The sequence below is a fragment of the Schistocerca cancellata genome, chromosome 2, assembly GCF_023864275.1.
Source record: "Schistocerca cancellata isolate TAMUIC-IGC-003103 chromosome 2, iqSchCanc2.1, whole genome shotgun sequence".
Classification (NCBI taxonomy): Eukaryota; Metazoa; Arthropoda; class Insecta; order Orthoptera; family Acrididae; genus Schistocerca; species Schistocerca cancellata.
This window is the reverse complement of record NC_064627.1, coordinates 540592688-540607801: the sequence shown is the minus strand read 5'-3', so window position 1 is coordinate 540607801 and position 15114 is coordinate 540592688. Positions and strand designations below refer to the sequence as shown.

Genomic DNA, 15114 nt, shown 5'->3' with positions numbered 1-15114 from the left:
TGTCCGGAGCAAGTATGGTGGGTCTGACACACCGGTGTCAATGTGTTCTTTTTTCCATTTCCAGGAGTGTATTTCAGGGAACTTGTTGCGCCAGAAGTAGTTGGTACACCATATTTTTCGGAAGATTTAAGCTTTTTCAACAAGTCGTTTTTCTCATTTATGTACTTATAAAAACCTCATGAAAGTCAGCTTGTAGTTAAGCTGGCACTGTAAGATTGATTCAATAGTTCCTACCAACACTCGATTTCTTTCATCAGTCCACTGGGCTGACATCAGCGAAAATTTTTTTTCCACATTGGCGTTGTGTGCGGGATTAAAAAGCAAATACTCCCATAATTTTATCAGTTGGCATTTGCATTCAGGATTTTCGGTTTAATTAAGAAAGCAAATCCCCTTTCTTCCACATTGTATTTAGACTTCCATTCTTCCGAGTCACGCTTAATTTCTAAAAAGCTCTTCAGATACAATTGACGCCTGAAATTTTGACACCACTTTTAATCAGTTATATAATAGTGATTTCAGTTGTCGCCCATAAACATGTTGACATAAATAAAACTAACTGAGGCTGCATTTACAGTCTGAGCTAACAGATGACGTTACTTCAGTACTTGAGCCAAGCTTGTAACAGTATTTTGCAAAATCGGGACAAAATTGGATCTTGACGGGATGCTGGGGCAAGAAGGTCTATAACGGTGACTGTCCCGATACATCGAGATTGTTGGCAACCCTGTATTTTAATGAACTGTTATTAGAGGATCAAGGAGAGAGAGTAAATTTTAGCATACTTGTATCTTCTTTTTCAGTGTGAGGTCGAAGTAACACTAAACAAGTCATTAAAAATTTAATTGTCCATCTACAGCAAGTTGAGGTAATAACCAAGTTCTGAGTGTACCGCTTCCTTAAACAGATTTTCATGTGTATATTTCTCTCTCATTTTAAGCCATTGCCAAAGTCATTGACAGAAATTCTTTGTCTGCTCTTGAGGCCATTCACAATACTGTAAAACTACTCAGGAACACGAACAGCGTCTCCTTCAAAGTGAGGTTAAAGTGTCAGACTTTGTTAGTACGTGTACGAGCAATTTTTCCAATTCCGCGGCTAGATAAAGGAGAATTTGACAAGCAAGTTTGAAAGTTTATGGAGGCCTTAACGCAATGATCCCGAGGTAAAGGAGCGAAGCAAGCAGTGGAAACTATGAATTTACCACCACCAAAAACGGCGAAGACGCAAACATTGTCAGGCAAGGTAATGCTGAGTGTGTTTTGGGACTGCGATGCTATGGTGCTAGCAGATTATGCTCGTAAGGGGTAAAACGCAACAAGAGTATACTACGAAATTACTCGGTGCATTTACCAGAGGCTGTCAAGATGTAGCATCGTAGGAAGCTGGTCAAGGGACAATGTTTGCTCCAAGACAACGTTCCAGCTCTTTGTGCATAGCACACAGTCACACATGCTGTTTCTTTGGGTTATCAGATTTTGCCTCAGTCTCTTTACATGACATCCAATGATTTCTTCCTCTTTTTCACTTGTGAAGAAACAGTTACATTGCAAAAATTACCAAAATGATGAAAAGGTAATTGTTGAAACTGAACTTTTAAACAATCAAAATGCAGTCTTTTACATCCAGCTCCACCAAATCATCCATCGTTAACAAAAAAATGTGTCGCATTGAATAAGTGGAGAATGGTTAACACCCAAGTTCCCCGTTCGCAGCCTGAGGTGACCCCGCATAGCTTATCCACGTCAGTAGTCTGCCAACAGTATTCTTCGGATTATGGAGGTATTTAATAATGATTTTCTGTCAGTATGCGTTCATGTGAAACAAACTGGTCATTTACACTGAAGCAAATGGGAAGTTTTACACCAAGAAACACCAGTCCAATGTTTATTAGTCTTTGTGCAAATGTTCATCACATAACGACTGTTAAATGATGCTTTCATCCCATTTTGAACTGGTGTCTATTTTCAACATCAATATGAGGCGTAACCCCTATGGACAGAAATACACTCTGTTCGATGTGACATGGAATCAGACAGCCTTGAAATGTAGTTTTGAGTGATTCCCAAAAGCCATTAATAAATTTAAAAAAGTCATCAGAAGGAATTTCTTGTCATGTCTGAAACAGATGCTGAGTCAGTTTGTTGAGACTGTTGGCTGAAAGCTGCCATCAAAGTACAGGTCTTCCCAAAGCATTACAGACATGCTCGCTACGGCTAACAAATCGGCGGGATCTAGAAGAACAGAACGAAGAGTGCAAACTCAAAAGGTAAATTTTTTTAAAAAAAATCGTTCTTCAGAGTTGAAAAAACAATGTCTTGTGTCAATCAATAAAATCTTTGCCTATGCAGGATGTCAACTGAGTGCTTGGAGCTCCATTTTTTCAACACAAAGATAAAAGCCAAATTGACAGTTGATGCAACAGTTGTGCTTTGCTTGTACTGACTGACATTGAATATAGTTTTAGAAGTTCTAAGTTTCGTTGGGGGAACTTTTTATAATTTTTTTATCTTTTAAGTTTTGCCTTTTGTAGCCTGATAATGTAGGACTACCAATAACAACTGTCATTCTTACGGTCCTTTAACCTTAACTTTGGATTTGATGATGGCAGAAGCTGAAATGAAATTATAAATGAGGAAATATATGAAACGATCTAGACAGTTTAAAATGCAAAATATCCTCAATGACCTTAGCGTCATTCAGGAAATTTATTTCCTTTATTAATAAGAACAGTGAAGGATCTGTACATTCTTCAGAGCGTTTTTGGAGTGAACAGCTATGTGGTCTTGCATTATCTTGCTAGGATATGCCTGGTCATGAAGCGTATAGTAACAGGGTTTGTCATTCTTGCTGACGATTGTTTGTTTATTATAAAGAGGCTACTGCAATAACAACAGTTTCTGCAGCAACAGAGCCGCTTATGAAAACGTTGCTGATGGTGACGGTGTGACAGGAACTGCCAGGCTCGGGCGAGGAGCGAGAGCTTCTGGCGCTGCTGTGCCGCGTGCACGAGCTGGAGGCAGACAAGATGGCGCTGCAGGGCGAGAGGCTGGTGCGCCAGTACGAACTGCAGCGCCGGGACGCCCTGCTGCAGCGCTATGACAGACAGCGACAGCTCTGCGAGGCCATCATCACGCGACAGAGGCAGCTCATGCAGGGTAAGTCTCATTCTCTCTCTCTCTTACTGGGGAGGTATCAAGAATGGTGTCCCACAGGGTTTAGTCTTGGGTCCCTTATTGTTCTTAATATATATTGACGACTTACCACTCTACATTCATGAAGATGCAAAGTTAGTTCTATTTGTTGGTGATACAAGTATAGTAATCACACCCAAGAAGCAAGAATCAGCTGAGGAAATTGCAAATAATGTCTTTAAGAAAATTATTAAGTGTCTCTCTGGAAATGGACTCTCACTAAATTTTGAGAAAACACATAACATCACTGATAAATATAGACTGTGAACGGAAGTCTGTTGCTAAGGCAGAACACTCAAAATTTCTGAGTGTGTGCACTGATGAGAAATTGAATTGGAAGAAAAACATCGATGATCTGCTGAAACGGTTAGGTTCAGCTACTCATGCTATTAGGGTTATTGCAAATTTTGATGATAAACATATCAGTAAATTAGCCTACTATGCCTATTTTCATTCACTGCTTTCATATTGCATCATATTTTGGAGCGATTCGTCATTAAGAGAGAAAGTATTCATTGCACAAAAGCGTGTAATCAGAATAATAGCTGGAGCCGACCCAAGATCACCTTGCAGACATTTATTTAAGGAACTCGGGATATTCGCAGTACCTTCGCAATACATATATTCACTTGTGAAATTTGTCATTAATAACCCTCCCCAATTCAAAAGTAACAGCGAAGTGCATAGCTACAACACTAGAAGAAAGGATGATATTCACTATTCTGATTTAAATCTCACTTTGGCACAGAAAAGGATGAATTATGCAGACACAAAAATCTTTGGTCATTTGCCAAATGGTATTAAAAGTCTCACAGATAGCCAACCAGCATTTAAAAGCAAATTAAAAGAATTTCTGAATGACAACTCCGTCCACTCAATAGATGAATTCTTAGATACGAAGTAGTAACTGTAAAAATAAAAAAGAAATAAAAAAATAAAAAAATAATAAATAAATAAAATATTAATTAATTATTTTGTGTAAAGAAAACTTATCTTAAAGTGACACATTCCACATCATTATGAAATGTATTCATGATCTATGGAACAAAGATTAATGTATGTATCTATGTATCACACACACACACACAGACACGCAGATGAGTAAGAACTGAAATGAATGAAGTGTATGATAATAGAAGCAAAAATGTTCCACCAAACATCTGTCTGAAATGAGCTGTTTGCAAGATAATTGTGAATTTGTGTTTATTAGCCTCCACTGACTTCAGCATGAAACATTGACCTAGTTAGTACAAACGTATAGGAAGTGAAAGGTATCCCAGGTTGCAGCTACGAATTTCACCTAATCCAGTCACATCTGCCGTCCCCTTTCTTCTCACTTATCAACTCACAGACCTACAACCCACAGTAATGTGACTTCTGATCTCATTGTGACTTTACGCTAATTTTAGTTGATTGTCGCCTTTCACTGTCGATGTACTCTCTCAAATTTCATCTTGTTTCATCCGTTTCAACCTTTTCGTAATTTTTCCCACGTATTTGCGTGTATTTTTGCTAATATTTTCGGACGTAATTCTACGTAATTACAATTTTTTTGCGTTTTTTCACTAATGGATCCTTGCTGTTTCCATCTGTGCCAATACAGAAAGAATTCTTTACCTCTAGCCAGCACCCAACCCCACCTAGTGTTGCTGCAATGTTGATTGGCTCATGTAATCCCCCCAAATAGCCTCACCGTCATATTACCCATCTATGCCCGCCACCCTCTCTTCCACAAGAACCTCCACTGTTCAGATTCCACCAATCCTTAGCCCCCGCCAACATAGTCCTGTAAAACCATACCATCCTTGTGATACCTCATCTTCGTCACTAAACTTCTCCTACTATGTAATCCCTAAATTCCTGGAACCCATAACACACATTGAAACACTTGCCCTCCAGGAACCAAAGCAATATGCACAATGCAACTTCAAAAACTCTCCATCTACTCCTGCCTTGAACTAACACTGTCCACCACCACTACCACAACATCCAAATCTCCCACATGTCCCCTCATAGCTGACAAACCTGTTTTGCAGACCTACAACATTTACCCCACCCTCCAAACCTCCCTCCTACCACCACACAGAATCCAGAAGCTTAACAGACCCAAAACATAGTCATGAACCTTTTCTCTAAAAGCGTTCACCCCACAGAAATATCAGTTCTTTCCAAAAGCCATACCTTTTGTCCCACTCCCAAATTAAATCATGCAGGGCTTACTAAAGACCTTTCCATATAGTGGAAACACTTTTTTGCCACCAACCCTACCAATCAGATTCAACGAAAGACCAATGTTGCATCTTGCCTGACTCAATTCACTCCTCCATTCAACCATGATCCATCCCCACTGCCCCCAGATAACCCTCCATTAACTTTCCAGAATTTTTTAACCTTAAATCTTGCCTCACCATCATTCCCCAAATCCCTCAACAACCAAACTAACCTTACATCCACAGAAAGAACCACAATTCATCACCTAAAAATTGATCCTACTGCTGACAGAAGCTCCACCACTGTCGTTTTGAACTGCAAGGTTTACCTGGAAGAAGGACTCCACCAAATGTCAGAGTCTTCCACCTACAAACACTGCCACAGTGAAGCCATTCCAGAAATCCAGCAGGATCTCCAGTCTCTCCTGAAATCCTTGGGACCATCCCAGAACCTCTCCCCAAAGTCCATCTCTCTCCTCTCCTCTACCTCCACTGGACTCCTACCTTCTACATGCTTCCTGGATCTGCAGTCTCTCCTGAAATCCTTAGGACCATCCCAGAACCTCTCCCAAAAGTCCATGTCTCTCCCATCCTCTACCACCACCAGACTCCTTCCTACCTTCTACATGTTTCGTGGATCTCCAGTCTCTCCTGAAATCTTTAGGACCATCCCAGAACCCCTCCCCAAAGTCCATCTCTCTCCTTACCTCTACTGCCCCCAGATTCTTACCTTCTACATGCTTCCTAAAGTTCATAAATCAACCAGCCGGAACACCCCATTCTGGCTGGTTACTGTGTCCCCACTGAGAGAATCTCTGCTCTTACAGACCAACACCTTATGCCTATTACCTGCAACCTACTCTCCTATATGTTAGATACCAACCATTTCCTCCACCAACTCTTCACAGTTCCTGTTCCTTTATCACCCAGTACCCTGCTCATCACTATCTATGCCACCTCCCTTTACACTAACATCCCTAATGCCTATGGCCTTATTGCTATTGAACATGCTATTGAACATACCTGACAGATTCCGAACCAACAACCTCCTTCCTAGTTGCCATGTCCAACTACATCCTCACTCATAATTACATCTCCATTGAAGGCATTACATACAGACAAATCCAGGTTCCAGCTATGGGCACCTGCATGGCACCATCCTATGCCAATCTATTCATGGGCCATCTAGAGAAGTCCTTTTCTCAACAATCAGAATCCTAAACCCCTCACCTGTTCAGATTTGTTGATGACATCTTTGTGATCTGGATTGAGGGTGAGGACACCCTATCCACATTCCTCCAGAACCTCAACACCTTCTCCCCCATTTGCTTCACCTGATCCTTCTCAACTGAACAACCCACATTCCGCAATGTTGACCTCGACCTCAAATATGGGTGCATCAGTACCTCTGCCCATATGAAACCTACCAACCACCAGCAATACCTCCACTTCAACAGCTGCCACCCATTCCATACCAAGATGTCCCTTCCATACAGACTAACCATCCTTGGCTGTTGCATCTGCATTGACAGGCAGCCCCTCTCAAAATATGCCGAGGGTCTCATTGAGGCCTTTACCAACTGTAATTACCCTCTCATCATGCTGTGAAATAAGAAATGTCCTGCCCATTAATCCTCCCCAACTGGCCCCCTCCCACAGTGGTATTCCATTACTCACCAAACCTACACAATATCCTTGTCCATCGCTGAACAACCCCTGCTCCCAAGCCCTTGCCTCATGGCTCATATCCCTGTAATAGACCTAGACACAAGACCACTACCACCTACTCCAGTGCAGTCACAAACATCACCTATCCCATCGAAGGCAGGGCTACCTGTGAAACCAGTCATGTAATCTACAAGCTAAGCTGCAAACATTGTGCTACATTCTTCATGAGCATGACAACCAACAAACTGTCTGTCTGCACAAATGGTCACCAACAAACTGTGGCCAAGAAACAACTGGACCACCATGTTGCTGAGCACCCCACCCAACACGACATTCTTCATTTCAATGGCAGCTTCACAGCCTGTGTCATCTGGAGTCTACCCACCAACACCAATTTTTATGAACTGTGCAGGTGGTAACTCTCCCTGCAACATATCCTATGTTCCTATAACCATCCTGGCCTCAACCTTCGTTAGTCAATGACCTTATCCATAGAGCCCCTTTCCTGTTTCCATTCCAGCACTACATAGCCCTCTATTACAGAAATGCACCCAGTATTTTTGCTTATCTACATTTCCACTACCCCCCTCTCTCACTCACCCTGCGTGTAACCTCCTGGCTGCACCTAGTTGCCCTGCCCTCTCTCCACCTCATCCATGCACACACCCTCTAGCAGCTCTTTACCATCCCTCCTCCTCTCCACCCCAACCTCCTCCTCACCCCCCACCCAGTTGCTGCTGGTAGTCTGGTACGCTGGATTCAGCTGCCAGGGACTTGGGTCATGTGTGAGCTGTGTTTGTGTGAGTGTCTGTTTTCGATTTTTGAACCTGTTGGTTGAAAGCTTATTTTGTGACAGTCTCTTTGTTGTGCCTATCTGTGACTCTGCATCTCTGCTATATTGTGAATATCCACTATCCTTTTCATAATATTGTTATACTCCATCGTAGATTTCCCATTCTGTGATTTTGGAAATGAAAACTTTTTGATTAAGTCACCATCTAGATCAGCTCACATTTCACCAATGGCCTATCGTAACAAGAAATACAATGTTTCTTCAATATGCTAATATTACAGTGTACTTCATATTCATACCTATTAAAGGAGATGTTCCACGTGTAGTTCTTGCATTTAAATGCAAAATTGCACTCATCTCTGTAATGTATTCACAAATTCTTTTAAAAACACACAGGTCATCTTGTAAATTGTGACAAGGCTGTATGATTCTTTGCTGCAGTTCTTCAGCTATTTGCTACATGCTTCACTTTTGCTTGACCCAAGACATAAAAATCCAGATTACTGACATTAGCTGATCAAAGAGGCCATGGTACAGGCTCTGCCATTCCATTTGTATCATGCTGGTGCATATGATGTCATCTTACACCATCATCAAAATGTGCCACTGCCGTGCTGTACATGTATCACATTCCCATACCACAGACTATGAATGGAATTTAGGCCAATCAAAAAAGCACTCCGTCTTCAGGTCACGAGTGGCCTACCGAGACCATCCAACCACCATGTCATACTCAGAAGAGGATGCGGATAGGAGGGGCGTGGGGTCAGCACACCGCTCTCCCGGTCGTTATGATGGTATTCTTGACCGAAGCCCCTACTGCTCCTCAGTCGTGCAGCTCCTCAATTGGCATCATGAGGCTGAGTGCACCCTGAAAAATGGCAACAGCACACAGTGGCTGGATGGTCACCCATCCAAGTGCCGGCCACGCCCAACAGTGCTTTACTTCGGTGATCTCATGGGAACCAGTGTATCCACTGCAGCAAGACCATTGCCCTAGGCCAATCAGATACCATAAAATTTAAATTTAAATTTCATTTGTTCTTACAAGAACAATGTTTCATAATGAAGTTACTACCGGCTTGTATCCATACATTTGAATTATCTCACAAAGGGCTTGTTTGTGGCCATAAAATGGGTTGGTGACATCGAGAGCATCAGTACCAGCATGGAATTTCCTTTGTATTTCAACATAATCCTCCTATAAAACTTATACTGTCATCTGACAAAGCCTTGAAAGCTTAAAATGAAAAATTCTTGTGGTGGTGTCATTTCCAGCTGGTGATAGCTTCATCATCTTCAAAATTTTTCCCACCCAGATAGTTATTAAGGAGATCGAACAGATGAAATGAACTGCTGATTGAGTTGGGGATATGCAGTGGATGTTACATGTATTACTAATGAAATATTTGCAGTACTCCTGTATTTGTCCTGCTGAGTGATGGCATGTGTTGTCATTCAGCTGAATCGGCCCTTTGTCAGGAGCCCTGGTCATGTCCTGCATTTTTTGCTGCAGCCATTACAGTAGGCACTATGAGTCTCAAAATGAGGTTGGAATTTTAGCAATATGACAACTAGCATGTCCCAGCCATTGTAACCCAATGTGCTGATAGAAATGACTTTAAAGTTTCTGTTTCTTTTCCTTCCTGATGACTGAGGACGCTCCTATTCCATGAAAAATTGGTTGGATTCAGGGTGAACACATGACCAGTCACATGGATTAACCCACAGTTTGAAAATCACTTCCTTCTTCAAATGAATGCCCGAGGTCCATTCTGTTCAGTTTGGATTCTGGATTCAACCAGTTGGAGACCCAACATGCTCAAAATTTCCACTGCATATGACTGATGAGATACACCGTCAAGTGAGAGACACCAAAGGGATCTGCCACAATGCAAACTGTAGTACAATGATCTTCACACATAATTTCCTCTACATGTTGCAATGTTGCATCATCGACAAACTCCACAGGGTGATGAGGATGGAACTCATTTGTTAGTCTTGCTCTTTGTTGAATTGCTGTACCCAAATGAGGACATATTTCCATGAAACACAGTTTTCACAACATACAGGGCACATTTGTCACTGAATTTCCTCTGAAGTTGTCCAACTTCTTGGCACACAAAATTCACATTAGTATCTCCTGCACTACATATGCCATCTTGCACTGGCAGCAGTTCACTAAGCTTGCACCACAGAATACAGTTAATAACTATCTGCCACCTGACATACACTGACACCTAGAAATGTACAGGTCTGAAACTGAAAATGGTATGCAGTTGTGGTGTGACTCAGTGCCATAGTAGTTAAGTGACAGGTTACTGATACAGAGGTCTGGGGTTCAGTCTTTGGATATTTTTCTGCCCCTAATCACTTCTTTGTCTCTTGGAAATGTGTGTTAATATGACAGTTGCTCAGCTATACTGTGCTTTGGAGTCCATGTTCAACTGTAGGTCCACTTATAACTGGCAGGAATGTCATTTTCTAGGTCAGAGTAAAAAAAAGGGCATGCCACCTTCAGTAGTGTCAGGTATTGTAAAGCACTGTGGTATTCAAACCATACTGCAGAACAATGGTAGCCTTACCCTTACTTATACAGCAGGGACAACAGGAGCAGATTTACACAATTTTTTAGGTTTAATTATTCTATATTTAGACATTGCACTAATTAACTAATTTTTCATGCTAACTCACTAGTTAAACTTTTAAACTATTTTCTTAAATTGTTGTATTTATTAATCTATGAGTGCATGCTGAAAAGTAATACCTCCAAATTTTTACATGGTAACTTTTAAAGTTTTTTAAGCAAAACAAACATTATTAACACTCACCACCTCCATTCTCAATGTCCACATATTTGCAGCCCTCAGCTGCTAGGGGGCTTCGAATTGTAGTGTATAACATGGTGGTGTGTAATTTAATTATGTTGGTGTATGAGAAACAGCATACTGTAATTGAATTTTGAATTCAAAGAGTCCCTTCACACATCGAGTACCCTCTCCTCCTGCACGACAATGCCAGACCACATACAACCACTGCAACATCTGAAAAATCCAATGCTTTAGGTCCACTGTCATTGATCATCTTTCATACAGTCCTGACTTGGCCCATCTGATTTTCATCTGTGTCCATAACTTAAACAACTCACTTTTATAGAGATGAAGCAGTGCTAGCAGAAGTAAGGTTGTGGCCCTATCAACAAAGTCAAACATTCTACAGTGTCAGTATCAACATACTGGTTTCTTGTTGGGAGAAATGTGCTGGGGTGAGTATGTTGAGAAACAAAAAATGGAGACATGAAGAATGAAGATGTAGAATGCTAAAAATCAAACAATGGAAAATCAAGGATGACACAACAACGTTATCACAAAAAGGCTAGATTGCTACCCACCATGTAGCAGAGATGTTAAGTCACAGACAGGTATAGCAGAAAGACTACTAAACATGCAAGTTTTCGGCCAGAAGGCCTTCTTCTGAAATATAAAATATAGACACATGTACACATTCACACACACAATACTATTGTCTGTGTCCACCAATGCCTCGGCAGCCAGAGGCAATGGTCATGTGTGTGTGAGCTGCATTTGCATGAATGTATGTTTGTAAGTTGTCTGTTTCAGAAGAAGGTGTTCTGGTCAAAAACTTATGTATTTAGCAGTCTTTTTGTTGTACCTATCTGTGACTCAATGTCCTGCTATATGATGTAGAATATTAGTAACATTTGTTTTATATTTAAATCTTGAAGAGTTTTCACATACAAAAATTTGGTTGCATTACTTTTCAACACACCCACCATGTCACTCACGTATTCTTGCCCTATTAACAGGGTGTGTTTACATAGTGTCTGTGTTATGTTTACACACCCCTAAAGTAATTAAAATGCTGGGTATATATTGAACAAGAGGACAAACTTCAGTAGATGATTCCTCACTGGAAGAGAAACAAAAAAGTTCATATCAACAAATGTCTAGAAGTAACTGGTACATTACATTCCATTTTACATAGTTTTAATATTTTCTGGGTCACAAAAGCTGTTCAGAATGGCCACTGTGTCATGGAATGCCTGTGTTCACATATCATATTAATTTATTAAATGTTCCAAGCTGTTGGCAAATAATCACACAGACTGCATAAAAACACTGACCAGGAGTCTGTACATCAGCATTAGGCATACACAACACTATCCAGATGCCATCACAAGTAAAAGTCAAAGGTGCTTAATTTTGGCAATAGGAGAGGCCAGAAAAAAGGGCCTCTGCATCCCATACATCATCTGGGAAAGATGTTATTGATCACCCAGGGATTTTCTGTAGCTCTTAGATGACTATTGTATAGCTTTGTGATGCTGTCTGTACCACAGATCACATTGCTAGTGAAGAGTACTGATGACAGGAATCCCACAATAGTGGTGGTCTGCTGCAACTACATTTATTTCTCAATATGACCCATGCACACACACAAACACTATACAAACATATTTCGTATTATAAAAAGTAGAAGTACAGACCTGAATTTGTTGACTCATAAAGCCATTACTGCATCACAGAATACAGCTGTAAATAGGAATATAAAGAAAGGGAGGAGATCTCCCTGTTTACCAAGAGCAACAAGTGACAGATTTCAGATTATCTGATATGTCAACACAAAAATTTCATCTGCAGCACTGACAATGTGGACATCAATGGACAAATTTCAAGGGCATCATACAATATGCTTTACACAAGCATGTGTCAAGTAAAATTATGAGGAACAAAAAAGAACAAGTGTGGTGCGACAACTGTATTAGAAAGTTGCTACAAAACCAGAGGGAGCTTCACTACAAATTTAAAAGCAGCCAGTGCCTCAGAGGCAAAAATGAAGCCAAAATTAACATAAAAAAGTCTATGTGTGAAACATTCAATGAATCTGAAGGCAAAATTCTGTGCAATGACTTGACAGAAATTCCTAAGTACTTTTCATCTTACATTAAATCAGTGAACAGATTAATACCATTGTCCAGAGACTTCGCGATCATTCTGGCATTGAAACAAAGAATGACACAGAGAAGGCAAAAATACTAAACATCTTTTTCCAAAACTGTTTTGCAGAAGAAGATTGCACTGTAGTTCCTCCTTTAAAAATTTATGCAAATAAAAGAATAAGTGACAAAGTGATGTAAAAGCAAATGATATTTGCTCATCAGAGGAAAGGCTACTGGACCTGACAGGAAACCAATTCAGTTCTGCACCATGTTTGTTAAAAATCATGCTGCTCTTCTAACAACACTGTACAGAGGGTCTCTGAAGGAGCAAAACATTCCCAGTGATTGGAAGAAAGCACAGATCATTCCTGTTTTTAAGAGAGATCATCGAAGAGATGCATGAAACGAAATCCCTGACATTGGTCTGTTGTGGAATTTTTGAACACATTTCATCCTTGCTTATTATGACTTTTCTGGAGACTGGAAATCTCCTCTGTAGGGGTCAACATGGGTTCTGAAAACAATGATCATGTGAAACTCTGCTCTCTCTGTTCAGCTTTGAGATCCAGAAAGGGAAAAATACTGGCACACTCATAACTGCCTTGTTCTTTGACTTCTGGAAGGTGTTCAATACAGTTACACACCACCACCTAATGAGCATATGCATCATTGGACCAACTGTGTGATTGGATTGAAGAGTTTCTAGCAAACAGAATGCAACAAGTCATTCTGAACAGAGAGAAGTTTTCAGAAATAAAGTAACTTTTGGTGTGCCGCAAGGAACTATTGTTGGATCATTACTTTTCACTGTATGTATAAATGACCTAGTAGATAGCATCAGAAGTTTGATGAGGGTTTTAGTGGGTGATGCTATTATACACAGAGATATCAAAACACTGAAAAATTGTACTGAAATTCAAGAAAACCTGCAGAGGATTGAAACTTGGTGCAGGAAGGGCCAGTTGATTATCAACATAAACAAAAATAATGAACTACATACATACAGACAGAAAGACCCTTTACTGTATGATTACATGACTGCTGAGTAAACAGCTACTTCCAAAATATCTAGAAGTATGTGTACATAGTGAATTGAAGTGGAATGACCATATAAAATCAACTGTGGATAAGGCAGATGTCAAACTGAGAGCCATTGGAGGAATTCTCAGGAAATGCAGTCCATCAACAAAGGAAGTAGCTCCTAAAATACTCATTCAACTGATACCTGAATACTGCTTGTCAGACTGAGATCTGTACCACGTAGGATTGATAGAGGATATAGAAAAGATCCAAAGAAGAATAACACAGTTTGTTACAAGTTCATTTAGTAAGCACAAAAGCATCATGGAGATATTCAGTCAACTCCAATGGTAGACATTGCAAGAGAGACATTCTGCACCATGGTGTGGTCTACTGTTAAAGTTCTGAGAGGATACATTCATAAAAGAGTCAACTGATATATTGCTTCTGTTTATGTATAGCTCACGAAAAACCATGAAGTAAAGATATTTGAGCCCACTTGGAGCCTCATCAGCAGTTATTCATCCCACTAACTGTATGTCACTGGGACAGGAAAATGGGTAAATGACACTGTTATATAAAATACCCCCTAACACACATCTTAAAGTGGCTTACAGAGTATAGATGTAGATGTAGATATACTATGTTCATACTTCAGTACCTACCACTACATATACTATGCATGAACTATCATTTGAGCAGATGTACTATAAGCTAATATTTGCAAGACACCACACTCAGTGAAGTTGTTGACTACTCAGACTCTCACAGTTCGCAAGTGATTAGAGGTCACTTATCTAACAGTTACAGAATGTTACATCAATCCTAAACATAACAAAGTATAATTTGACACTGTTGCCCATTTTTGTAGTTGAAACTGCTAATCTTATCACATACTGCTGTTTCATCCAATGGTATATTGTTGGATTCCTGGTGACTGAACAATGTTTCATCATTAGAATTTATCCGGGAAAGAACTTTTGGCATTTTTCAAATGTTGCAGAGAGAAAATAGGATCCCGATGTTTAGAGAAGGCAAAGCTACATGTGGGAGAAGCAATACCCATGCAGTTTGATAAAACTGAAATTCTAACCACCTCTCCTTCTGAAGTTAGGATAATAATAAACTCACTCAAAAGTAAAAGCTTGCATGGAACTGATTGCAACTCCAAGTAAGTACTAAAAGCTTTTCCAAAGAGATATGTAGGATTCTCAGCCACATATTTAATAGCTCACTGAAACAGGGATTTTTGCTGACAGATTGAAATAT

General features: G+C 40.2%; 1 protein-coding gene across 1 annotated transcript in view; it reads left to right on the top strand.

Annotated features, from left to right (window-relative positions):
- The window catches only part of LOC126162095 (kinesin-like protein KIF19), a 585325-nt gene that overhangs the window by 498550 nt on the left and 71661 nt on the right, over positions 1-15114 (top strand). The window contains exon 11 of the mRNA XM_049918372.1: positions 2954-3158. Within this exon, the coding sequence (XP_049774329.1) occupies positions 2954-3158 (205 nt within the window). The remainder of the gene's footprint in view (positions 1-2953; positions 3159-15114) is intronic.